The sequence below is a fragment of the Garra rufa genome, chromosome 4 (assembly GCF_049309525.1).
Source record: "Garra rufa chromosome 4, GarRuf1.0, whole genome shotgun sequence".
NCBI classification, from domain to species: Eukaryota; Metazoa; Chordata; class Actinopteri; order Cypriniformes; family Cyprinidae; genus Garra; species Garra rufa.
Window position 1 is genome coordinate 7023098 of NC_133364.1, and position 26193 is coordinate 7049290.

Consider the following 26193-nt stretch of genomic DNA (forward strand, 5'->3'; position numbering starts at 1 on the left):
TTTTATGCAGTGAGAGTGTCACTCACTCATCTCCATGTATTCAGGTGTGAGTCCGTCAAAAGGCTCCAGGTCGTAGTCCAGGTGCCACTGTTGGCGGCGACCCGGCTGCTCCACAACCTCCTTGGGTGCCCGTTCTTTGTCCTTGAGCGTGCGGCACAACTTCTTCAGCTTTCTAAAGCGGGAAATGAGAGGGAGAAAGAGACCGAGACAGAATGTAAACACACAAACCGTTGTTATAAACTTGACCTTGTAGCTAAAATGACCCAGACTTGAAAGTGAGTCAAGTGTCAGGTTTGTTTCTAAGAACTGCATATGAATTTATGCAGACACACTGTGTGCTTTGTTTATATTTACATAACTATTACTATTGTTTGTACTGTACATATAGATTTTCAAATCAAAAACGACTGAATGTTTTCTATACATTTATTCTTATATGTAAGTTGTATGAAATGCAAAATTATGAATACACTGTGTGCATAATTATTAGGCACATTTTACTAATTCCAAACCACATCAATCTTAATAACTACTATTAATTTTGTATTTATTAATGTATAAGTGATATATAATTGTCTATGAAGGCTGGAAGTGAAAAACATATTCAGGTGTGCGTAATTATTATTAGATTTTTTTTTTCTCTTACAGATAAAATGAGCCAAAAAAAGAGACTTAACTCAGACTGAAAAGTCACAAATTATTAAATGTCCATGAGAAGGATGCAATACTAATGCAGTACTAGAATTTGCAAAGTTAAGGCATGAACACTGGACAGCAAAATGCTGCATGTTCAGAAAAAAAACTGTCCCTCGTTATAATAAGAATAGCATGCTGAAGTGTTGTGAAATACATGAAGACTGTTTTATAGGCTTCATGGATAGATAAGTTGAAAGTGACTCTTAAAGGAACTCCACCACACCCTCTTATAGCACTCTTTCAAGAACTTACCTTCCAGAATCTGGCAGTAAGTTTTGGGAGTTCATTTTTGGTCATTTCCTATCCTGAAAAGTCTGTCTTGCAGAGAAAATGAACTCCCAAAACTTACTGCCAGACTAAATGGTTCCTGATGGATTCACACCTAATTCTTCACCTTAATTCTTAATTCTTTTGCGGTTAACATGTGCCTAATCTTCTCCACCTGTTTTTTTCTCACCATGGTGATCCAATGAGCATTTCACTGTCCAGTGGTCATGCCATGTTACAATATAAACAATATATATAAATTGATATAAACTATATATGAATATGCATTATTTAAAAATATATATACACATTCTAGCATCATGGCAGTGAATTTTTCGCAAGCAAACACCACTCATTTTCTTCAGGAAATTGTTCTTCCAACATCATATTAAAATCACTTTTGGTTTCTGAGCTTTACTTAATTTAAATTCCTCTGTGTGATTCAGTTCAGTGATCTGGCATGTGAATGAACTTGCAATGGCATGAATCTTGGTCAGACGTTCTATGATTTACTGGTATAACCACACACATGGGTGTCCAGGAGACAGACCGGTGGTGTTTGATACACATACACAGAAGACTCGGAAGAACTCTCTGGAAATCTCATTATTGCACACATCTGTTCGCGTTGTTTCGTGTTTCCTTCAAACTGCACAGACACAAAACTGTCTGTTCCAGCCTGGTAACATAGGAAAAATCAAACAAAATGCGAAACTCTGCAGCAAATCTGTCGATTAGTCAAGCAATACAGAGCTTATTAAATCTTTCAATTCGATATGACAGCATGACTAGATGTCCTACATGTGTCTGTTATAACTCAAAACACCTGACAATACCTAAAACAGGACCTTCAGGTGACCATAAATAACCAAAATCCAAAGCATTTGGAGCTATCACATGTTTAAAGACAAACCTCTCATAAACTTGTCATTAAGCAGTCTGGGATTTCAAAGACCTAAAGAAAAGGTTGCTAACATAAGCGAATTTTGAAAATTAGGAAAATAGAACTAATGACCCATGTTGTAAAATTCAAAAGCTCGATGTAACAGGATATATATCACCATAAAAGCACCAGCAAACATGTTAATTACTACCATGCAATCACGACCACAGCATACTTTTGATCCAATTTAACCTGAGGTTTTATTCTGAGTCAGGAATGTGCATAGACTTCACTCTAGGTTCAAGGTTTCGCATTTTGAGAGTCCTCATCAGAAAAGCATTTGTGAGAGCGTGACAGCTCACATTGAACTGGCCAAATATAGTGGACGAAAGGGCCCATGTGGTCCATCCGTCTATAGCCTATTAACGCTCCCAATAAAACCCTCCAAATGCATCTGCTGCATTATTTAGTCTCCAAAACTACAGCCTTTTCCAGCACATTACTTTTTAATGCACGCCTTTGTATCATAAGTGCTTTCCTCCATCCGTGATAAAGCTCTCGTTTACCAGCTGTTGGAATGCATTTGCATTTGAGAATGCACACGCAAACCTCTACTGGTGAACAACAACTGGTCAGCGACAATTAAAACAGACTTTAAAGGGGCTATATGCAATTTTCTGAAATTTAAACTCGCGACTGACACCTGTGGCCAAAAAACGGAACTGTTCTTCCTCTCTGCTCTGCACACTTCACAAGTCATTCGCTGCAAAGAAGTCAACATTATGTTTACAGAGGTAAGAACAGTCAAATACATATATTGTTTGAGAAACTAAGTTTGTTTGCAATATATATATGACACAACAAATTGCACAGTAGTGCTTCGGAGTTATATAGTAATAGTGTTTGTATATTTCAGTGTTTGTTTAGAATAGTGCGAGTGTTTTATAAATCGTAACATAAAATGAAGATAACGTGTCACAAAATGACACAGATCTGAGCTCCCTCCAAGGCTCAAATGCGAAGCCGATGTTCACTCTAGTCCTTGCTCGGCGCCGGTCGCTCTCAATCTTCGATCTTTTTCGGGCACTTGTCAGGGGTTTAACTTTTTTAGTCTTCTGTGGAGTTACTGTTGGTGTCAGAGTTGTCCTGGGTCTCTTCTGTGTATTTGCACAATCCATTGCACTGCTTGTAAGTGTAGGCTATTTGCTGACTAGCGGTGGTGGCAGAGTGATCTGAAACGTTTAACATGAACGCGCTTGACGTCACATCCGCAGACAGTGTGCGAAAAATCCGACCCGACAGAAAATAAGAAAAATAGGATACAGGCTTATAGGTGCACCCACTGTGAGCTGACAAGGTGTCAGTATGCTCATCAGGAGATGTTTGAGTCATAAATGGTCAAATAAAAAGGCTATTGTTACGTTTATTTTGGGGAAAAAGTTGCATATAGCCCCTTTAAAGGGGTAGTTCACTCAAATTATACACCCTAGAGTTTATTATTTTACATAAGAAGATACTTTGAAGAATGCTGGTAACCAAACAGTTGACGGTAGCCACTGACTTCCATAGTATGGAAAAAAATACTATAGAAGTCAATGGCTACCGTCAACCATTCTTCAAAGTATCTTCTTATCTAAAGAAAGAAACTCAAGGGTGAATAAAAGACAGAATTTCAATTTTTGAATGCATCCCTTTAAAAACATATAAGGCTCTGTTTTTAGCGTGCACATTAGTATAATATAGTAGTATGGCATTGGTCTGTGGGGAGATTAGATCGGTTAAGTAGGTCAGGTCTCTGCGTGAGGGAGATATCAAGTGATTTTGACCTCCATCGTGATATGTTGGCACCAAAGTCCACTTTTGTGCCTTCCCCCCAAGAAAAGTATATTAAGCGAGTATTTATAGAACTGAATTGGAAAATGGGTTTTACTTTGTTCCCCTTTCATGAGCCGTATTGCTTTTCTGATTTGCATTCTTAAATGAACTACTTTTGCATTCTAGGGTAAAACTGGGAGATCGAAAGGTCGTCTGCAATGACAACTTTGTGGAACATGCCAAAGTTGTGTTGGAGTGTTTTTACATGCAAACACATCGTTTACAACTAGAGTAAAAGCAAACAAACAAAAAAAACGACAGCTGCCATACAGATGACTAGTGATTTGGAGTAGCTGTCAATCAACTGTTGTATCTCGTAAAAAGGCATTTTAGGATTGCATGCTGTGAGTAAGTTGAGCAGCAGGGAACAAAAGGTGTTCCTTTTGAGTTCCTTGAGTGTTTCTGCTAGCTGCATGAGTTAATTTAAATTGACCAAAGCATGTGACAAAGATGTGGAGATAAACCACTCTGAGTCAGACGATGAATCATAAATGAAACATTCATGTTTATCAGATAACTCACAACCGACTGGATGTGTCATTCATCAAAGAGATCCATGCGGAAATGGATATTGAGAAAAAAAATGAACTGTTGTTCTTGTGAAGGACGAGGAGAAATAGGTTAAAAAGGGATTTCCACAAAACGGAAAGTCCTCGACTCAGAGGTCCATTTCACCACCCAGGGGATATCACGTCCCAGATTTTTGCAATCGTATGCTCGTTCATTAATGCATGCATGCCACACTCACTAGGCACCTGTGCCAATATGTCTGTGTTTATATGCACTGCAAATATCATCAACATTCATCATGCTGATTTGCATTTTAACTTCTCCATTAATGACGTGATGCACCACTTGTGCAAACATGTGAAATGAGACAGGAATCCAGCTTATTAGAGTGCAAGGAGAGGCATGTCAGAAAGTTTGCCTTTGTGTAAAGAGGGAGTAAAAGAAATTGAAGAAGAAAAAAAAGCCCAGCAAAATAAGACAGAAAGGCATTGGAGCAGACAGTGGGAGCAAAGCCTGCCTCACTATCCTGGGATTTCCTGGTGTATAAACCATCTTCGACAGGAACGGTGTTTACCGTTTATCTGAAGGAAAGATCTTTCTAAGGTTTCCAGATAGAAAAGCTATTGTGTTTAGTGGTAGAGACTGTTTTATGAGATCCACAGAAAGGAGCGTGAACTTACGGAATGCCAATCTCAAAGATGTTATTCTGAATAAGCTGCTTCCCCAACATGATGATACTGAGCTGGATACAGAGTTCAATTAGACAGCCGCCAGGAGCACACTGGGAAGAAAACGTAAAAGATGTTTTGACAGTGTCACGACAGTGTAAGGTTGCAGGATTTTTGGGGGAAAAATGACTTGCAATTTGTCTAATAACAATTGTGAATTAAAATGTGATCATTTTTATTGTAATTATTATTATTAAAAATATTGTTTTAACAAATTAGTTCCAGGGTTATAGTAAACTAACAATCTAAAAAACATTTTCATTAGACCTCTCTAAAATAACAATAATATTTATGGTAGTCTTAATTTCTTTGTTTTCGAATTTTAAAATGTTCAGCTGTTACTTTGGTCTTTTGTTGACAAGAACAATCATGAAATTGTTTTATTTGATTTCGGCTTTATTTCAATGCACCGTGCAGCCCTCATGTTGAACATATAATACAGGATGCAACAAAAGCATAACCGTACTCACCTCTTCCATACGGTAATCATTGAAGACGTAAACGTAGTCACCGGGACGGCCTGCAAACCTGTAAAAAACCCACAAGTAAGGGTCATGGGATATGTCTCGACCCAAGAAAGGAAGTGCCAAGGGTCACATGCCTATCTTATTTGAAGCCAGATGTTTGTGCTGCAGTCAGACTTTACGTTTACTGTGCCAGAGGCTGAATATGTGTGGGTTTGTGTACTTTTCGCTTTCTCCAACAATTAACTACGGTGTTTCTGAGCTGTCCTTATTTGGTGCTGAATTTGTCTACCTACCTTCCTTTGAAGAAGGCCACGTAGAAGATAGGTGCATATGCGTTCATGAACTTCAGGAGGAAAGCCTTCAGAATCAGACGCTCCTCAAAGTTGGTCTCCGTTTTAGGGATCTCTGCAAACACATGAATGAAATTATTTGGGATTAAAACAAACATGTTCTGGATAAACTGCACACCATTTCAAAAGCGTGCTGTTCTGAGGAGTATAACAAACATCAAACATGGGTGGTTTGGAAATTTCTCCCAACATGTTTCTCTTTAGTAACTTCTGTTCAGCAGGTTGAAGATTGAGAAACAGAGCCTTTCAGAAGACCATATGGTTATATTTGGGACAGGATTACATGTTTTCTGGTGTTCCCTAAATCTCAATCTGGCACAAAAGATTACAAACAGCAATTTTGGCAATACATTCACCATATTTCAATGCATTCATTAATAGGCCAAACTCAAACAAAAAAAATCCAGTAAGTCTGGTAAAATATAGTAAAAAAAAGCATGAATTGCTGAGTTTGGAAGTAGGTTAAAGCATTAGGGTGAGCCAGACTGCATGTGGTCAGACTTTAAGAGTGAAAATCAAAGAAGTACGTGAAATTCTATGTCTTATTCACGAGATGATAACGCATGCTTCCTTCCTTCCTTACATATCCACAGAGACTCTCATTTATTAAAACGTCTCTTAAGGAAATCTCGGTGATGGCTAACTGACAAGCCACGTTTTCTCCAGCGTCCCTGGAGTGGCTCTATCAAAAATTCATGTCATGTGGGTGGGCAAAGAGGGGAAGAAGGACATCCAAAAGAAGGGAAGTTGACCAAAAACTGAGGCAGTGGTAAAATCTCACCCAGTTCTGTGAGCCAGGCAGCAACCATGCCATAGATCTCATCCAGGATGAGGATGACCACCAGGTTAATGATGACGGCGGTGGCTGTAACGGTCACCCGAACGTTGGACTTGACCTCTGGATCCGGGCTCATCGCCATTAGAGCGGAGATGGTGATGCGGTAGATGATGACACTGAAGACGGCCGAGCATGTCACTCCAAACTACATGGAGAAAAACAACATGTATAAGTAGAAGAGAAATGAAATATAGACAAGCAGAAAACCGTTGCACCAGACAGGAAGGATAAGTCTTACCATGAAGAGAATGGAGGAGATGTTGATTAAATATCCAGGCAGTCTGTCCCTCCATGTTAGCTTCTCATGTCCAGTCTGAGAAGGGAGAAAGACATTTAAAGTGATTAATGAAAGTATGCATGCATGTGTTTCCATTTATCTAGGAGTTATGCCTAATTATTTATTTTTTTTAACATTTAACACTAGCCTATTGGGGAAATCATTTGGCTGTCCACTTGTAAAAACATGACAACATTAGGGCAATTAACACCTGGCCTTCCTGTAGAGTAACTTCTGTACATTCCGTACATTCAAGTGATAGATCATATCTCAAAAACATCCGGCCAACAGGGAAAACCTATTTTAATGACTAAAACAACCTGAATATGCCTCTTTTGCATTAAGAGCAAGCCTAATCAAGCCAAAAACAACAGCAACAGCGTGCGCTAAACTTGGCTGCACAGGCAGCAGTGGATTGAGGGTGGTCTGTTTCCATTGGGGTTAGTCTTCCTTCACTGTCGAGCTTTGGACAGCAGATCAAGAGGTATGTTTCTCTGAGGAATACATGTTAGATGACAAACAGGAGAAAAACGTATTCTTATTCAGTTCTGTGGAAATCGGAGTGAAATGAATTAGCAGGCCACAGGAATGTTAAACGGCAGCTTATGTTCCTTTTAAGTCATAAAAAAAAATGTCATTACAAAAGCATCATTACAATCGAAAGAGTGTTTGACAAGCCTTCTACGTCAGTTTTTCTAAGAAACAAGTGCACATATAGTTCTTACTGTTTACTGGTTGTAGCTATTATGTAAGCGACATGAAAGGAAACCTCAAAAGTGATTGATTTAATGTTTAACGTTCTTTCTCTAGAACGATCTGAGGTTATAATACTGCTAGCAACTTATACTCCAAAATAACACACAAACACCGGGTGCTTTTTAGTAATGAATAAAATGTCTTCCTCAACTTTGTTGCAATGCATTCTAGTATTACCTTATCTGTGCAGGATATATAATACTGCATGATTATATTTTTGCTGCCTACAGGGAACAGACTTTGCATTTGGAGCATGCCAATGTTGCTGTCTAGTTAAGGTTTGAAACAGAGCCCATCTCATACTTGTTGATAAATGGAGATTTAGAGTGTTTTGGAAGAATCCGGTAGCAAATGCGGTCAGTGTGTTGACACAACAGTTTGAAAAAATCGACTTCTTGCAATTGGGCTCATAATGAGGCAAACAGCACCACCTAACACAGTGCGTGACAAAACCCTGGCACCCAGGAAAAGCCGCAGAGTGTAACCAGTCACAGCCTTCGAGATACCACAGCTTTAGGGTCTCCAGAATAACGAATGTGGGTCACGCAATTGTGCCGTTAATCATGATCCATGGGCTCGGCTCACAAACCCTCACCCAGTAATGAGAAGAACTGCTGCAGGTCTGCGGTCTCACCGGTTACTTACTTTTCATTAAGATGCATGATGCTATTTAGTGACAGACTGTGATCCCCTCTTAAAATGCAGCTTTGTGTGATGCATTAATATCAGAAGAGGCCAAGTTCATGGGAAACGTTGCTGGCACAAGGACAAGCAGAGATGCATATTTGAAGCTAATGCCACAAATATGCTGTGAGGTTCCACAAGTATGTAATAAGTAGGCTCGTATGAGATCTGCACACTTTTTTCTAGTTTTTATGCTGATTTGTAAAGGAAAATCTGTGTAATGGATGTAAATATGGTCAAATGTATTAGGGCAAAAGGATTTGCAGTATTTTATAAATGTGGGCCATTCGAATTCTGCTGAAATCTGTTGATCTTTCTGTGGATTTCTGCAGCGCAGATTCCGTGCAAGCTTAGCAAATAAATAACTATAACAAAAGATGCCTGACAAAAGAATGCAGAGGAATGGCATTAATAATTTATGTAATCAGCCACAACATAACACTATAAAAACAGAAAGACAGAGTGAGGAAAAAGACAGGTGGCATTGTTTTTAAATAATTAACACTTTTTTATTTTTGCAGATTTAATGTGTCAGACAAGTACTGTGACTCGCTGGATACAGATATTGAAAATCATACTATTTGGCTAAAAACATAAAAAGGAAATGCATGAACTGATAAAATGTATACCTTAAATGCAATTTGGATTAAACTGCCAAATGCATAAAATGCAAAAACAAAGTTTTAATATTTCATTTAGTTTCTTTGAGCCTTTGAAATTGTCTGATGAAATCAAGAAACAGGAGATTTTTCTTTTAAGAAAGTTTGATCGCACACTAGGAAAAGTGGCAAGGACAGAAAGTGAGGACAGCAGCCAGTGTCTGCCTGTTACATAGTGGATATAGATCACTGGATTAATTTAACAGTGAAGTAGGTTGAGTGCTGCCCAGATGTGGGTTTCCACAGATGCCCTTGCATACAACAGCTGTCAGATGGAGAATATCGCTTCCTTGAGCTTAAATCAAGATGCTCTGCAACTCTCTTTGTCTTTTATTTGGCTGTCTAGGGCTTTCTTGCTGAAATACTCAGAAGACTTTTATGGTTCTTTAACATCCACAGAACCCTTCCACTGCACAAAAGGTTCTTTATAGTAGAAAAAGGTTCTTTAGATTGTTAAAATGTTCTTCCCATTAAGAAAAAAATTGTTATTTTAAAATGGTTCCTCTATGAAATCTTCGCAAAAATCTTTTGGAAACTTTTGGAACATCAGCAAACTTCCGGACATTTGTGATGCAACAAACTCTCATTGATGTGACTTCATGTCAACCTGACATCACATTGATACCCAGCAGACATGAAAATGTCAATGGGCTCAGGTTTTGTTAGCGCATGATCGCCACACGCTCTCTCAGAAACACACACATACTCAGTCGGACAACACACAAGCGTCCCAACGGGCCCACGCTAAGTCCTCAGGGAAATTAGTGACAGGATCACCAGTGTGGGGATTTCCTCCACGGCCATATGTCGCTTTGCAGAGATGCCATGTTCACATTGACGTCACCGTATGCCCCGTTCTCTCAGCCCCCCCCACCCTCCGAACATACTGTAAGCCAGAGACGAAAGAGAACAAAAATCGGAACCACGCCAGCACCCACGCTGACAACCAATAACACGCAAACCACCACATACGCGGATTTACGCAATACAGAAATGATTGAATTTGTGTTAGATATACACACACATCCTACTAGTGAATATTTCAGGCTGGTGGACTGACAAAAATAGCTTTTAGGGTCTTTAAAACAGAAAAGGTCCATTAAGAGAGGCTTGACTGGAGATTGTCTTTTAGGCATCGGGTACAGAAGGGAATAATCTGATGCGAGCCCCATCTGACAGATCTGAAATCCCTTTAAAACACACTCTCATCTCCTTCCAGCTCTGTGCTCTGATCTGAGACGACCACCAGACCAGGATTATACACAAAGAAACCTACATGCTTCAGATCAGCGTGATCTTTCTAATAAACAGCCTGAGCAGGAACACACCGGGCCGAATGTAGGACGAATGACATTTAAAGACGGATGGAAAATTCAGTTATGTGACATTGTGTATTAAATGCCCCAGACTTCCTGCTCAGACTTGATATCATCACTAATAAAATCAGAAAAATCCTCCATCACACACAAGCACACTTAAACTCTTGTATATTATTACTTCTTTTAAGATATTTTAGTGTAATGAATGAGGTTTGTGCTTAAAAGACAAAGAATTTGCCAATTAGATACAAAAAAAGAGATATATTCTCTGATATGTGGCATAAAGGTTTTTTCTTTATGTGATATATATCATCATTAATAAAATCTGAAAAATTCTCCATCACACACATGCACCCTTACAGAAAGCTAAGGAAACTATCCTTGCATAAGCATTGCATAAGATATTAAATGTTTCATTATTTATTTTAAGACATTTTAGTATGATTAAAGAGGTTTATGCTTAAAAGACAAAGAATTTGCCAATTAGGCACCAAAAACAGACAACTCAAGATATATTCTCTGAAAAAAAGGGTTATTTTCTTGCATAGTTTTGCATCTCAAGTAAATGTATTTTGCTTTAAGGATATTGAGCATTAAAGATTTTTTTTTTACTTGACATTTAGAGGGGCAGGTAAACTGAATGCAGAATGTAATAAATCTGCACTAAAAAAGGACAAATAACAACTCGGTCAGAGGTCAAACATTTGATCTCCTCCTCCTAAGCCAGATGCACATTTTCAGAAAGCAAATGCAACTCTCCTCCTCAAAAGGAATGTCCCCTTACTTTGCTTCTGGAGGCGATAAAAACATTTCACTCTAAAACTAGCCATGCAAAGGGTGTGCTGCATTTTATTAACAAACGTCACTAATGTGTCCTAAAGGTAGCTGCCAAGATGACATAGTTATGCGATAAAGGCTTTTAAAGAGCCGAAGATAAGAGCGAACCCAACCGAGCGCATGAGGGAGCGGGATTCGAGTGTTCGTGTCTCCATGGAGATGTGAGGACTTTGCTTAATTCAGAGGTTTGACATTCAGCCCGGCATGGGAGAACGCTTGCATACACCCGTGCATGAACATGCAAACGCACTGGAGTCTAGCGCGCTCTGCTGGCCAGGCCATGTCGCCAGCTGCACTAAAGTCTCTCAAAGAAAGCGTCATACTTTCACAAACTCAGCATGTGTGTCATGTAAAATAAGCAGACACATTCTCCTTATAACTCCCTGAACTCAAAATCTTTCATCATCTGCTCTCTTCACAGTCACCCCAAACTCCACACGCACCATGTGGCCCTCTTAAATGAGTGATCTGAAGGTTTTCGCCAGCATTTCTCTGTTTATTCAGAGGGTTTTTTGGGGTCTTGTGGCAATACAAATGAGCTGTGAGAAACACGGGAAGGTCTGTCAGTGCTTAGTCACGAAATCCTGTAAGCCGTGGTTTTTCCACCACAATATCGCTTCCAGAAACTGATGAGCATCAACTGGACCCCGGTGAGTGCTGCTTATTTGCTTGACAGTGAGCATGTGCTGAATAATAATAACGGCTTTACTGCCTCATGTTTTCTTTCCCACATGAAGATTAAGCACAAATTGCCTTGTTTATGATGTCTGGTCTGGCCGACCCAAACTGCACTGATCTGTAGTTTAGGCTGTTTTAAATTAAGTCATTAGGATGTATAGTCTTAATTTAAGGTTCTGTAGAACATCTAGGTCAGGACTGACCGTGGGCCATGATATCTGGGACAGAGTAGCTAAACATAAGAATGAGAAAAAGCGCCATAAAGCGAGTGACGGATTCAAATCTGTGACTCTTGGACACAAAGGCCCCAAAAAACAAAAAATAGGCTACACATTAGGTCAGGGGTCACTGAATCTGTCTAAAAGTATGCCACAAATTCCCGCCTCCTGTAGTGAACAAGTTTTAATGAGGACTATGGATGCACAATGAGTCCAGAAAGCATCATAAAGGTCAAAGCAACTGCTAATATTATAGCTAGCTTTTCACAGAATATTTTTCCAGTGGGAAAGACATAAGACAGACACTTGAAAGACATTAAGATGTGTATTTTGTAATCGTTCAGTTTTTGCAATACTTATCAAACTATTTTTTTTCCGGAAGAATAAAACCCCTAAGGTTTTATTTAAGATATTATAGCTTGTTTTCTTATTTATTTTGCATATATAATTAGACAGGTTTAAGCTTAAAAGACAAACTGTTTGCCAATTCGTTACCAAGAACAAAAAAATCTAAATATATTCTTCAAAAACAAGACTTTCTATCTTAAGTAGTTTTGCTTCTTAGAAAAAATGATCTTGTTTTAATGATATTCAGCATAAAGCGTGACATTTATCGGCATATAAATCTAAAATCCGACATGAGATGCACAATATACAGGTGTGCTGAAGCATATGTTGTTTACTTCCTCCAGACTGCCTTTATTTTATTTTTATTTTTTGACTATCTAAGACTTGATGCCTTTCATGCTTTAGCAAATCCAGTGACTGTTTCTTTTATGTAAGATCTTATTGTAGAACAATAATTCCCAGTGGATTGAATTTAGATTTTAATTATTATTTTTATTATTATTATTATTATTCCTAAAACTAATCTTTAAGACCAAAAACCCGACAGTGAGTCCAGGCTTGACTTTAAACCAGGATTAATGTTCTACAAACCCTGCGAAACCTTAAGAAGCTTGAACTACTGACACAGTTGGACGCGTAACACAACGCACACACAGAGAAACAAGGCTGCGGATGTCGGTCTACCTGTTTACAAGCCATGTCATGTATCATCTAATAAGTCTTAATTTATTGGGCTAATTTGCCTAATTGCATTTCATGCACGGCAACGGCCCCAAGCAATGATGTCAAACAGACCAACACAACCTACATTTTCCGAGCAAAATGCTCAAATCTCTGAGGTTCACACCTCATGTGTGAACAAATGAGAACTTCCTGGACAACATATTTATATACTGAGCAAATGCTTTTTATATACAGCAGTGCTCTGCAGTATTTACTGAACAGAGCACAATGATGGCATTACACTTGACCTTAGGCAAAAGGACAAGAAACCTTTAATGTTGTTACGTCGTGACTAACGTTTAGTTACGTGAAACCAACAGAACAAGCTGACGAGATCTAATTGTATTAGCCTGACATGCACCGTCCTACAGCAAGAGGATTACGGCAGTGAGAGACGGCCGTATTGCTCATGCCGACGACCCCGTTGTGACCACCCCACCCAGCTGAGCCCCTCTGACAGACACATGGGCCATTTACAAATTAAACAGGCTCAAATTCTCTCACTAAACATGCATCTGTGCATGTGTGAATGGGCCGTAAGTCAATCTTTCAAAGTTATTGACAGGAAATGGTAATAGAATAGAGGGCAGAGAGAGAAGGATGACATCACAGTGATACTGTTTAAAGCAAGACACCCCAGGTGAATAAGCTCAAATATTTCATTAATAGATATCACCATACTTTGAGATTACATGAAGAATTAGGAAAAGAGTTTTCTGAAATGTTTAAATTTGCAAATGAAGTATCTTCTAATTTGTTTTAATACCTTTTAAATGCAATTTTTAATCATTCTTTGCTTTTATAGTTACTTTTATTTCATATGCATTATATTTTTATTTCTTACGTATCTGTCTCTGGTTATAACAGCAGGGTTTTTGATATGTTGTTTTATTGCTCCATAAATCAGAAAATACTGTCAACAGCCAGAAAAAAAAACATGTTTTTAGGGATATAAAAGAAGTTCTATGCATTGTAAATGAAATCTTCATAAGCACTTAAAAGTGTACTTTAGATTATGTCTTTTCTCTTGTCTGAAATAACATCTCAAAATTGACAAGTGCATGAAAAAAAAAAAAAACATTTTTGCCTACAGTGTCTTGCCTTAAAAATACCAAAAAAGAGCAAGTTTTAAAATAAAGACAGGGCTGAATTGTTGGGTTAGGATCCTGTCACACAGTTCGAAAGGGGAAAAAACCTTTCGACCTCACAACTAGGGAGTATAATATAGAAACTGTAACACAAGCAGGTGGAAACAAGGCTCTGGAGAGACGGAGGCGAGAATGAGAGAGAGAGAATAAGAGACAGAGCCATTTACCGGATTCCCAGCTGCCATGGCTGACAGTAACCTCTGCCTCCATTTGTCCTTCCCCAGTTCCCCGCTCTCGTCCACACCTCTCTCAGGCTGGAACACACAGATCTGAACCGTCACACAATCACTGATGAAAGAGGGCAAAACTCCGGAAACCAAACCGGATCTACATGACTTCCTTTTTTCTTGGGCATCACCAACGCAAAGCGCAGCCTACGAGCCCCAAAGCACCGGTGCCAAATGCTTCCGGCCAGAGCAGTGCATGATAGGAAGGGTGTGCAAAAGGCCCACAGCATTTGGCACCCCCTCATCTCTGCCCCTACAACCATGGCAGTTCCCTTTTTGACTCTTTTCAATAAAGCATTTGCATATTAAGCCAGAAGCCAAAAGGAAATATATTTAGATCTTTTTAAGTCAGCCATTAATGAAATGCATAATGCATAAATAATGCACATATAAATAGTAAAAAAAAAAAAACCTGCCCACCTCATTTTTGTTCTTTTTATTTTTCTTCTTCCTCTGCCTCTTTTGAAGGAGAATCGTTTCGTATTTGGGTCTGGGATGTTCCTAAAGAGAAAAGGACAAAGAGGCAATTGCTTTCTACTCTATGCAAGACCCAGTGGACAGACAGAGAGTTTCAAACCATTCAAACAGGTCAAAAATCCAGGGTAACACAAGGACACAAAGACTCAACATCTCAAAGAGCAGCAAGAAGAGAGTTTCACACGTAAAACTCAAACCTTCGCTTTTTCCTGACGGGAAAGATTGCGTTTAGAGAAACAACAAGTTAACATATTGGTGAGTCCATTTTTGGCTGAGACCACATGGGGACATTCACACACACATCGTTGGGGGATAAACATTAATACTTTTGGATAGGGACGCCACCATTGTGTCGCATCATATAACAGTCAGAGTTAGTCATTTTCAGTTGGTCAGTGTCAGGAAACACTGTCATTGAAATCAGCTCTTGGCCAGTGCACTGGGATCCAGACATGCAAACACTAGTGAGTAGTGAGTAACATAATGTGACTGTGTTCGTGTGTGAACGTACCTCCTCCTCCTCCATGCCTGTCAGATCCCAGCTATAGTTCAGACTGATCTGTCTGCGCTTCCAGTGCTCTAGAAACATGGCAGCTAAAGAGAGACAGAGAGACATGAGGCATTCAACAAATGAGAGCCGACAAATATGAGCCTTGTGGGAAAAGAGAAGCAGAAGATGACTTACAAGTGGGAAAAGTGTCATTTCGTAATGTAAGATAAATAGCATCTCATCTACAAGTTCATTAAAAGAAAGCTTTAAAAATAATTAATTTTGCTTGTTCAGTTGACTTCAATAAAAGTTCCTTCATCATGTTCAATCCATTTTAGTTAAAACTCCAGAAATTATTTTTGTTGTGTTAAAGTAAACTGGAAACACATTTTCCACTTCCCATTATGCATTAAGAGGCTTTATGTTATGCTGGTGGTTTTGGGAGTTACCACTGTTGTGATGAGTTGAGATGAGACTAATGAGAGTTCATTTAATAAAAACAAAAAACTGAGGGAGTGTCATGGATGTAACCAGTACCTTTTTCTTGCTGCCAACAACTAATATCGTACGTAGGAAGATAAGTTTTGTTTAGTTTTCTTCAATTTAACTTGATTTGGTCATGTTGACGTATTTCTATTATATGGAACCACTGTCCATAATTGAATCAATTTCAGCCAAATAGTTATTGTTGTGTGTGAATAATTATCCAAGATTATTATCCCATTTCATATGTTGTTAACTTTATAATTCACTTTATAATTTTTGTGAGTTATCTGCAACTGTTCAACAGTTTGTATGACTGTTTCTGTGATAGACTGACCAAAATCTAAGTTGTTATTTGCTGAGAATCTTTTTCACAGATTTCTGTAAGCTTTGCATTTTGAGAGTCCCAGTCCTCATTCAGTTTGACTATTTTAAAAATGTATAGCTATGTAAGTAAGTAAGATACACCAAAGAATAAAGGTCAAACAGATTTGAGTAAGGAAATTTATTTTAAATTCTCAATAAATCAATTAAAGTCCTAGGCAGTGTGTGTGTGCTTTGAAATGGCATTGCATGGCTAATTAATACATCTCAGTACCTACATACAAACAGATGCAATTTCTCTACACACTGCTGGGGGTCTCTGTATGAGTAATAATGTATAGCTTCTGCTACCCCACGAAGGTGCCAAAGACAGGGCAGTGTCAGGAATTGAGCGGTTTCACAATGCCTCCATCAGCCAAGCCCGGGGATGCAGGCATGACAGAAAGAGGTAACACTACTCTCTGGCCATTCAACATCTCTTTGACTCCGTCACTATGGAGACAGCAGCACTTCTGCACACTAATGCTAGCTGCTAAAACTGGTCACATATTCAACAGGTCTGAATGACAGATCTAAGGCAGCTCTTTAAGTAAATAATATTCTTCTGTGCAGTGCAGTGGAATGGACTATTTTGATTTGTAGGTATTTTGTCTGCAACAATAATCTTCAATAATTATTATCATTCTTATTGTGTTGAAAGCTCTATTAAGATTCTAAGATTCTTTACTGGCGTTAATCGTTCCATGAAAACCTTTACTATCCATGTTACTTTTCATTGAACAACAGGTTCTTTATAGAGAAAAAATGTTCTTCAAATTTTTAAATGTTCTTCAAACTAAGATGAAAAATGCATTTTTAAAGAACTGTTCACTGGAAGGTTGTCTAGGGAATCTAAAATGGTTCCTATTTTTAAGAGTGTATAAGCTAAACATATGTTGATGTACAGTATGAACCATAAAGTCAATAATGACATAAAACAACACAGAGATAATAAAAGACAAATTTTGAGTCGTACCCCAGAGGGACATGAAGATGGCGAAGAACACGGTGGCCGGGTTGTCAAAGAGATGGCTGGCACGCGCCGTGCCACACGCTGTGCTCAGATGCCAGTAGTCACATGCTCGATCGCAAAGGGGACACATAGTGAAGTTCTGATCCTCGTCACACATCTCCTGGCTGGCAGAAACACACACAAAAAAACACACACAAACTCAATTAGACACGGCTGTGCAACAGTCCAACAAAATAAATTAATTATGGCCTTCATATGGTGCAGCGTGCTCATCCATCAGCATGGCTCAATGTCTAAAGTATCAATTAAAAATGCAACACTATTTTATCTTGTGACCTCAGGAAATGTGGCTGCACTGGACAGAAACATTCACTGCGGTCTCAAAATAATACCGTCTGGTTCACTGTGTACTCAAACAAGCACTGACATTTAAAAGGATCACAATATTCCTCGTTCTCCCCAGGGATGTTTCAGTCACAAAAGCATGCTGAGCACATTCTTACAGCACTTGCAATTCTAGAATAAATGAATCCCATGAATCAGACGCAACAACACAAACACCAGAACTATGTTCCTTGATTCTAATTATCACTTTAATATCAGCGGAATATAATAATCACAGTTCGTTACTCTCAAGCTGGCAGCTGTCGCGTGCCCACCCACACCAGGGACCTGTGCCCAGCCCTCGGTGGGCTTTATTGGCACATACCTAGGTATATTTGTTTCCACAGTGGCCCAGCCGTAAAAGAACACGATGATGCCCACCAGAGACGCAGGGATCAAAAGCTGTGTGTAGACACCAAGCCAGGCAAAGTAGAGACCTATCTTCTCCCCAAAGTACTTCCTAAAGGTTACACAGAAAACATTCGGAGTGTGTTTTGCATACGACAATCAATCAAATATTGATCTAAAGCAGAGGTGCCCAAACTTTTTACTACATGTTCTAAAAGTAAATGTTGTCCAACTATAAATTAGAAATTAAGATATGCATGAAGAATGGCTTGTTTTTTGACCATTTTTAACTCCCCCAGTCTGGGCATCTCTGATCTAAAAGTCAATGATCTAGTTACCTGATGAGATCAACAGGCTGATACTTGTAAAAAGCACCGTATCTTGCCCATTCATCATGTAACAGCTGAAAGCGGTACAACAAAAACACAGAATTTAATCACAAATCCTAAATCATTGCAGAAAAATGCAACACAATAACAGCATACTTGTCTGTCGTTCCTTCCCTCAGCTTGTCCTGTTGGATGAAAGTCTCCCTGTAATTATACAAAAGCATATTTTAAGTCAGTCTGACAGGAGATGAAATGACAATAGAATGACAAAAAAACAACTCACATCGTGTAGCGGGAACGATGAATCATAAACTCCGTTGGCTATCAGCGTGGTGATACCTGCGGGGCAAAAAGCAGAGCACCTTAAAATACCTGACATCATCTGTGGGAATAAAGATTGACTGCTTTGACTTTAAAGTGACCCAACTTCATTGCTTTTGGAAAGCCGGCAGCCCGAGTCCTCGAGGCGGAAGACAGCTGACATGTGGAACACAGGCTTTAATCAAAGTAATTAATCAGTCCTCAAAGGAACGACACGTACGCTCTGGTGATTAGCCCTCAATTAATAAAGTAGCTCCCCAGCAACAAGCTGGAAAGACCACCACTACCCATCGCCCCCCTCTTTCCACCTCAATGGACCCGGCTTCAATTCGGATCCCAATCCCAGAACTTTATGACCCAATTTACTCAGTTTGTACAAAACCAAGTGAGAGAAAGTATGAAAGAAAAGGAGGGGTACGGATGGAGAACTAAAGAGAGCACCAAGCCATCCCTTTTGCCGGATAGCCTCGATCTCCCAGTAGCCCCCGGTGGTCCGTCTGCGCGGTGGCTCGGTCCAAGGGACCATATGGCATGGGCTTGTGTTGCACCCTATCCCAACTGCACTGTGCCCGCATCCAAAGCTCTCATTCTGGCTCTGACTATCCTGAGGATTCCCCGAACACTAGTCCGTGCTTAGGTTATGGATTAATGTATTACTAACCCATGGTTTGGCAGGTCCGTGTGCAGGCAGTGCGTCTGAGGATTTCATACACCTGGGGCAGACAGTGAGAGAGAAAGAGTGAGAGAGATACAAGTAAACAAGAAACCTGAAAATTGTTCCTGGAAAAAGCCCGGCGGAATTGGTTTCCTAGAACGGTGCCAAGAGACGGCAGTCTCCTGCTGCTAGCAAATAACTTTTGTTCCCTCTTGTATATCGTGTTCTCTTCTCACTATCCAAAGAACACGTATCACATTGTACCAATTCTTCTGAACAAAACTTTCACATCCAAGGCAAAAGAGACTCACTATTCGGCTCCTTGTGGCGTTGTCAAAGAAGGTGTCCTTTGACTTGATGTTGTACCTGCAAAAAGGCCAAAAATAGCGATGAGACATCCATGAGTTACCCAGATTCCTTTGGCAATCAAACAAATCCTGTCAAGTCCTCTAAGAAAGGAACAAAATCCCATGCGGCCCCTGATGACATTTAACCCTACATCACCCCAACCACGGCAGGTTCTCACAGGTGGAGCTTGTCCCGGGAGAAACAGTGAGAAAGGAACTTGGTACGGCCGTGTTCTTGCTCCTGATGGGGTACTTTGGGTTGGAATGGTTGATTTAACTTCCTCCACACTTCATTCATAGTGGCGGCCAGACCTTTTTCTTCCCTCAGCTCGTAACTCTGAACAACAGACAAAGATTTTATATCAGCAGAGAATTAGTCCAACAATCAGCAACAGTCGTTTGTGCTTTTCCCCTTCTCCCTCACATACATCAGAGACACACTACATAACGCATGCAGGGACTTCTGAGGGCTTGTGGAGAACTTTCATAAGGACACGCCAAGGGACTTGGGTCTGTCTTGAGATTAAGAGGGAGCCCTGCTGTATCTTACCTTCTTGGTGGGCACCTTGATCTTGAGAAACTCTGCCTCTCTGCTTAACACCTGCCAAGGCGCATGGAGCCGGATGAAAGCATGACCATGAGCTTTGTTCTGCAGAAAGAATTGAAGCAAAAGGTCTAGACATACTGCCTCGATGTAGACTTGCATCATTTTATATATAAAACATTACAATTAAAAAACCTAAAATAGTTCTAAAGCAACCTAAAGTGACCTGTTCTTAACATTAACTTCTGTTCAGGCCAGTTAAGATGAGATAAATGCTGACCCATATGTATTTCCAATTGAATTTTGACTCACTGCATTATTTTGATAAATTTGTACTTTTATTGAATTTGTATTGTATATGTAGATGCAAAAACTGTACCTTAAGGCAGCACCCTTAAAGGAACAACTTTGTATCTGATCTACACACAGCAAAATCTGCCCTTAAAGCAACAGAGACATAATTTTAAGGGTATTGCCCCAATAATAACCTGTAAATTTAAATTAGACCATTCTAGTTTATAGATTCAGTTATACCAGCCTCACAAGTGTTGTGGTTATACTTGCTTATTTTAAGTGTTAATATGCAGTGCTGACCCCTTGCCTCTAAGGTTTATAACTGTTTTACCGTAAATGCATTTCACATTTGTTTAAACATACTGTGGAGATTATTGCCTATGGTAATCGACAGCATCCAAACACAAAATTGAAAATAATCTAGAATAGGCAGTATCAATGTCAAAAGAGTGGCAGATTGTCATCAAGCCCATCTAAGAGCCCCTAAAGAGGGACTATATATATTACATAAACTTGGGGGGTATGGAAATGATCTCTTTTTGCAAGTTGTAGCCATGAAACCTAACACTGAAGCTGCGTCGTGCCCATACAGAGATGACAGTAACCGTATCTGTCTGGCAGTGGTCAGCCATGCCATCTAAAGAGGCATGTGTTAAGGAGAAAGGAAGATGAAACTGAAAGAGACATTGAGATGAGAGTGATGAGACAGAAAGAGATGATGGAAACCTGAGGACATCCTCACCGTCCCCTGCCTTCCAACACCACAAGTGTTTTTTCTCTGCCCCCTCCATATACACACACACTTACAAAGGAGAGATAAAAATAACATGTGGATCTGAGAAGGTTAATTAGGATAAGATATTCCAATTAGTACTTCATCTCAGCAGGGTAAGGCAATTAGGTCGATTTGAGCACAGTCTGAGTGGGAGCCATCACAACAGAAACCGGCTGCGACTGACATTTGAGGGGCTCCCTAAGACCCGTGAGCGGAAACGGTTCTTCATGGCAGGTTGAACCCTGTCTTTGACATTTGGTATAATTAACTCAAGCTAAGAGTTGAGAAACAACATCTCTAAATGGATGCAACCCTAAGAATTCAGATGCAAACTCTAGCCTGAGACTCAAACTTAAGTTGCACTTAAAAAGTCTGACTTGAGACTCAACTCCAAATTAAAGACTTGAGAACAGACTTTAGGTCTAGAAGGAGAAGACACTGTTCAGATAAAAGAGTCTCTTTTGCATGCCATAACTCTTGTGAGATTATGCATCATTTTGTATTACATCATTTGTATTACACAGCAGTGTTTCAATACGGTGTCTTAAAACTAGTTTAACGTCCTAAGGCATCTACTTTAGAAAATGCTTGCATATCTGAAATTATGCTACATAAAGCATTATAGAAAAATTTAAATATATAATGTTAAATGTAGGTTTAGCAAGATTTGGCTTGAGGAAAAACTAATTCAAATTCATACCCATTCATTTACTACGGTAAAAATAGGAACGTTTTCACTGAGTGTGTTCACAAATTTCCAAATAAGCCTGCAATACATGAAAAAAAGAGCTGTAACTTGATTTGCAGTCTACCCCGAGGACGTGAGACTAGACTCTACGTCAGAGACTTGTGAACATGATGATGGTTCACTTGTTATTGACAGCAACACATCTCTAATTAATCTCTAATTTGCATGAATATACATAGTTGTCCAAATTACAAAAAAACAGCAGGAAAAAGCCTTCTCACCAAATCCTCCCTCTGGTTTTAGACTTGTTTTTTATTGCCACCATAGAAAGCCAATGTTATCCATCAGACCGAGACTATTAAAACAAACACTGCTAACGCGGCCACTGAAACATGATACCAGCAGCAGCGATGTCCCCTTGAGCATTGAAGATATTCAAAACAAAACTTCACTAGCTATAAAGTCAATCCACCAGGCACCTCATGCATGCAACAATAAACCAAAACTAGACTACTCTAGAACGCCTGAAGTTAACTGAGATAGCGTATCCGCCAGAGTGATAGTAAACTGTAATGATGTGCCGAGATAAGAGGTACACGCCAGGTGAGACGTGGTTCTAAGGTGTGACTTGACCTGCTGTCCCTGTTCAGACTGTCTTCAATCAAACTTCACTTACCGGCTGAATAATTCAGAGCGTCTGACTGCAGGTATTTGTAGCGGTCACAGAGCAAACCTCGAAAACACCGGCCGGGGGAAAACATTATGTAATGACTGTGATCAGACAAAGCAGGAGAAGAGCTTTGAATTAGGGTTCAGTGATCACGATAATGATGATGATGATGATGATGATGATGAAAGCCATCATGACAAAGCGTGTGAGTGCAGGCACATCTTGCCACCTTACTAGGCTCTTCGTGGGGAAAAGATGCTATGGAGTACATTGCTATTTAATACCTCTGTGGTTTTAAATGCATGATGCATGATAAAAAACACCTCAGACTAAATGATTAAATCTGAATTTAAAAAGAGGGAATCTATCATTTACAACAATGACAAATAGCAAAGTGGTAAATTTAGGACATATATTTGGTCCCTTTCAGGCTAGGGTACAGTTAACTCAGTGTGCTGTCAAAGACCAGTTCACAGCTCTTCTGAGAGAGAGTAGACAATCACTACTATTAACAGCCTGATAATCTTACTTGGCTTCACACCACAAGCATTCACAGACTAATCACCCCACAGATGCAGTACAAAACATTCACAAAGACAAAGATGCACAATAAAAAGTGTTTTCTGCTATCGTCTACAAGAGAGTTTTTCTTTGGACAAGAAAGCATGGAGAGTTCACCTGATTCTCCAGATACGATATAAAAACAAGCTCACTAGCAACAGATGAAGAAGAGTTCATTTGGGACCATTAATAATATAATACAAATACAGTCCAATTACTCCATAATGGGCCATCTTTAAGAGTAATGGCTTACATAACAAAACAATGATACATGGATGATTCCCAAGTTGGTCTGATGCCCTGTAAAACGGTAACTCTATCCAATACTAGGCTGCGTAGTAGGACTTGGAAAGACTGACTAGCTCATAATTCATGCACACACATACTATTAAGTAAACAGTTTTTATGAACACCAAACTGGAATCAATTTTCACAGTCAAGATCTTTTTCCTAAAATTTCTAAGATATGAATAGAAGTGGTCACTCTTGAAGATCAAGAATGATATTGTTTTTGACTAGGCACGACTAAACTGATCTAAAGTGACAGCCTTCTGTAAAATCAGCACCAGATGTGGCCCTTACAAAGATCAAAAACACAATTAAATGCAGCTGGTTAAAGCAAAATCAGTTCATTCTCAAATGAAGACGTAAAACCAGCACAAATATGATCTATTTAGCTTCTACTCACCTCTTTATCATGCTCAATTTCCAGCCCAGCAACCTTTAAATTACCCTCAAACTCTTCTCGGATCATAATTTTCTCCCCATCCGCAGGGTCCGGAGGTCCAACGTCCACCACCACCTCCGCAGGTTCATCCTTCCCTCCCTCTGGGTCTTTTTCCTCCACTCCTAAAGGATAACTACCATTGGAGATGATAGACAGTCTGTGTTGACTAGGAGAACCCCTGACAGAGGAGCGCTTTCGGTAGTGGTACACAAGCACATAGTCCACTTTCCTTCGGCCGTCAGCAAAGTACAGCCGTTTGCGAGGGTCCTGGTCCACGTCCATCAGGTTATTGGCCACCTGAGCAGGTGAGAGGAGAATACAATGTAACCAGGCTCAGTGTTCATCAGCAGTGTGTGTGCATATCAAATTCAACTCAGGAGAAAGGGGGGAGGGAGTATGGTGAGGATAGATGTAGGTCAGACTATTGCTTCTTAATTTGGCTGCTCTCAATACACTTTAATTTAAATTGAAAGTATGAAGCCAATAGACACTTTTCATTGATGCTATTATTTCTGGGTTATCCTTCATTCAAGTTACAGGCTGTAGAACTAATGCTAACCTGTTTGAGTACCGCCGTAGGCTACTATTCTTGAGAAATCAAAGGCATACTCACATGTATCTTGTTGTCACTTGTCTGGAGCATGTTGTCACACTTAAAGAAAAACACAAAAACAATAAGAAACAGCAACAGTTCCTCGGCGTTCCTGGGAAATTGTGTGCGTTTCTGGTGGCATGCCCGTTTCTGATGTCACCCTACAGAGACGCCACCATCCATCTTTCCCTCTGTTTATCCATCGATCTCGCAAAGCTTGAAATCCATCCGTCTGTCTGATTTTGGCACCGTTGACTGGGAAGCGCAAAGCTTTGCTTCACGCACAACAGAACGCATCTCCACAGAAACTTCTGATTTGTCCCTGACTAATTGTCCCTGGAGGAATACCTGCGAGTCTCCAAGCGCCAGAGCGCATCATTACGCGCCGGAGGGGCTTGCGCGCGTGCGTAAAAATGGAGTCACCAACAGGTTCAAGACCCAAAACGGGGAAAAAAACATTCCGCCAATATCGGTTTATTGCACCGTGAATCTCTGTTAAATAGCGCTTGGTTTTATCTTAATACATAGGATTCCGGGGGGTTAAATGCCCACATGAGCACAACGTGCTTACTTCTAAATGATGAAACGTAATGAAGAAAAAATGTGAAGTAAATTAAGAAAAAGATATTTATTTTTTTTAGCTGTTGATGGAGCAATACATAAAATAAATTATAACGGAAAAATCTAAAATAATGTGATTATATATACTATTTATTGAGTAACATCAGGAAATAGTGTAGATTTCCTGTTCATTTTTCAATCACATTTGTTAGAACGTGTTTAGACTCCTCCCTTTTCTGCATTTAGTGAACAGACAGCTTGTAGTGTAGATGTATTGAAAAAAAATGTTTATACATTCTCCATCTTTTTACTGTCAACCTAGCAGTGACAATCCCTGGAATTATCTTGAATAAATAAATATTAATTCATTTATATATTATAAAATAATGTAATGTTTCTCTAGCAACATACATATGCAACATTTGTCAAATTGGTTACAATTTACAGTATATCAAAATTACCTACATTTTTTATCATTGCATATGATGACCTCATGGATCAGGAAAGTTTTCCATGCATAGTGACCAACAGGTGCTTAGGAAAGTGTTGTGGTGTTTGTTGTTATTTATTGGTTTTAGTGCTGTTGTACCCAACTCCACCACTATTAGGCTTTGACACTTTAAGTAATTTGCAATCACATAACTTATAAAAACTAAATTGATTTGCAATATAGACATGTTGAGCAGGTTACTCACATGATGCCAAGACTCTTCACTGAAGTCAATTGGATCATCAAAGGTGCAAGTGATGGAGTTCATGACTTCAATCTCAGATACTTCCCTTAAATCACTGCAGATAGAGGAGGACTCACTCAAGGCAGTGCTCACTCCATTCAGAACACAGTTATTCACCTCTGTTGATGGGAAACAGTAACATTTTAATAGCAATTAGTAACAATACATTTACCATTTATATTGCTCTGTCTCCACGAATGTGACTACACAGGGTTAAGGATGCATTTTAACCTTTAAAAGACCTCAAAAAGAGAGTTAAAAAGAAACCTTTCTATATCACTTTAATCACGCATAGCAATATCAAAAAATCTGAATCTATTTGCATAGACAATATTCAACACCAATAACATAAGCAATATATTTTCATTTATAATAAATATTTATATTAA

The 26193-nt window shown here is 39.3% G+C and overlaps 1 protein-coding gene across 2 annotated transcripts in view; it reads right to left on the bottom strand.

The window, feature by feature from the left end:
• The window catches only part of ano2b (anoctamin 2b), a 33933-nt gene extending 8046 nt beyond the window's left edge, over window positions 1-25887 (bottom strand). Inside the window, exons 1-21 of one of the 2 annotated variants that reach the window (XM_073838023.1) lie at window positions 25766-25887; window positions 24531-24569; window positions 23879-24214; window positions 20209-20307; window positions 19838-19995; window positions 19623-19677; window positions 19318-19369; window positions 18619-18674; window positions 18492-18539; window positions 18345-18409; window positions 17984-18118; window positions 17278-17438; window positions 15477-15559; window positions 14909-14989; window positions 14429-14515; window positions 6853-6927; window positions 6558-6759; window positions 5720-5831; window positions 5430-5487; window positions 4912-5012; window positions 27-172 (exon numbers count right to left, since the gene is read on the bottom strand). In XM_073838023.1, coding sequence (XP_073694124.1) covers window positions 27-172; window positions 4912-5012; window positions 5430-5487; window positions 5720-5831; window positions 6558-6759; window positions 6853-6927; window positions 14429-14515; window positions 14909-14989; window positions 15477-15559; window positions 17278-17438; window positions 17984-18118; window positions 18345-18409; window positions 18492-18539; window positions 18619-18674; window positions 19318-19369; window positions 19623-19677; window positions 19838-19995; window positions 20209-20307; window positions 23879-24214; window positions 24531-24569; window positions 25766-25828 — 2212 coding nt within the window. In that variant the 5' untranslated portion in view covers window positions 25829-25887. The remainder of the gene's footprint in view (window positions 1-26; window positions 173-4911; window positions 5013-5429; window positions 5488-5719; window positions 5832-6557; window positions 6760-6852; window positions 6928-14428; window positions 14516-14908; window positions 14990-15476; window positions 15560-17277; window positions 17439-17983; window positions 18119-18344; window positions 18410-18491; window positions 18540-18618; window positions 18675-19317; window positions 19370-19622; window positions 19678-19837; window positions 19996-20208; window positions 20308-23878; window positions 24215-24530; window positions 24570-25765) is intronic. The other variant, XM_073838024.1, reaches the window with a different exon arrangement.
• Window positions 25888-26193: the final 306 nt, after the last annotated feature.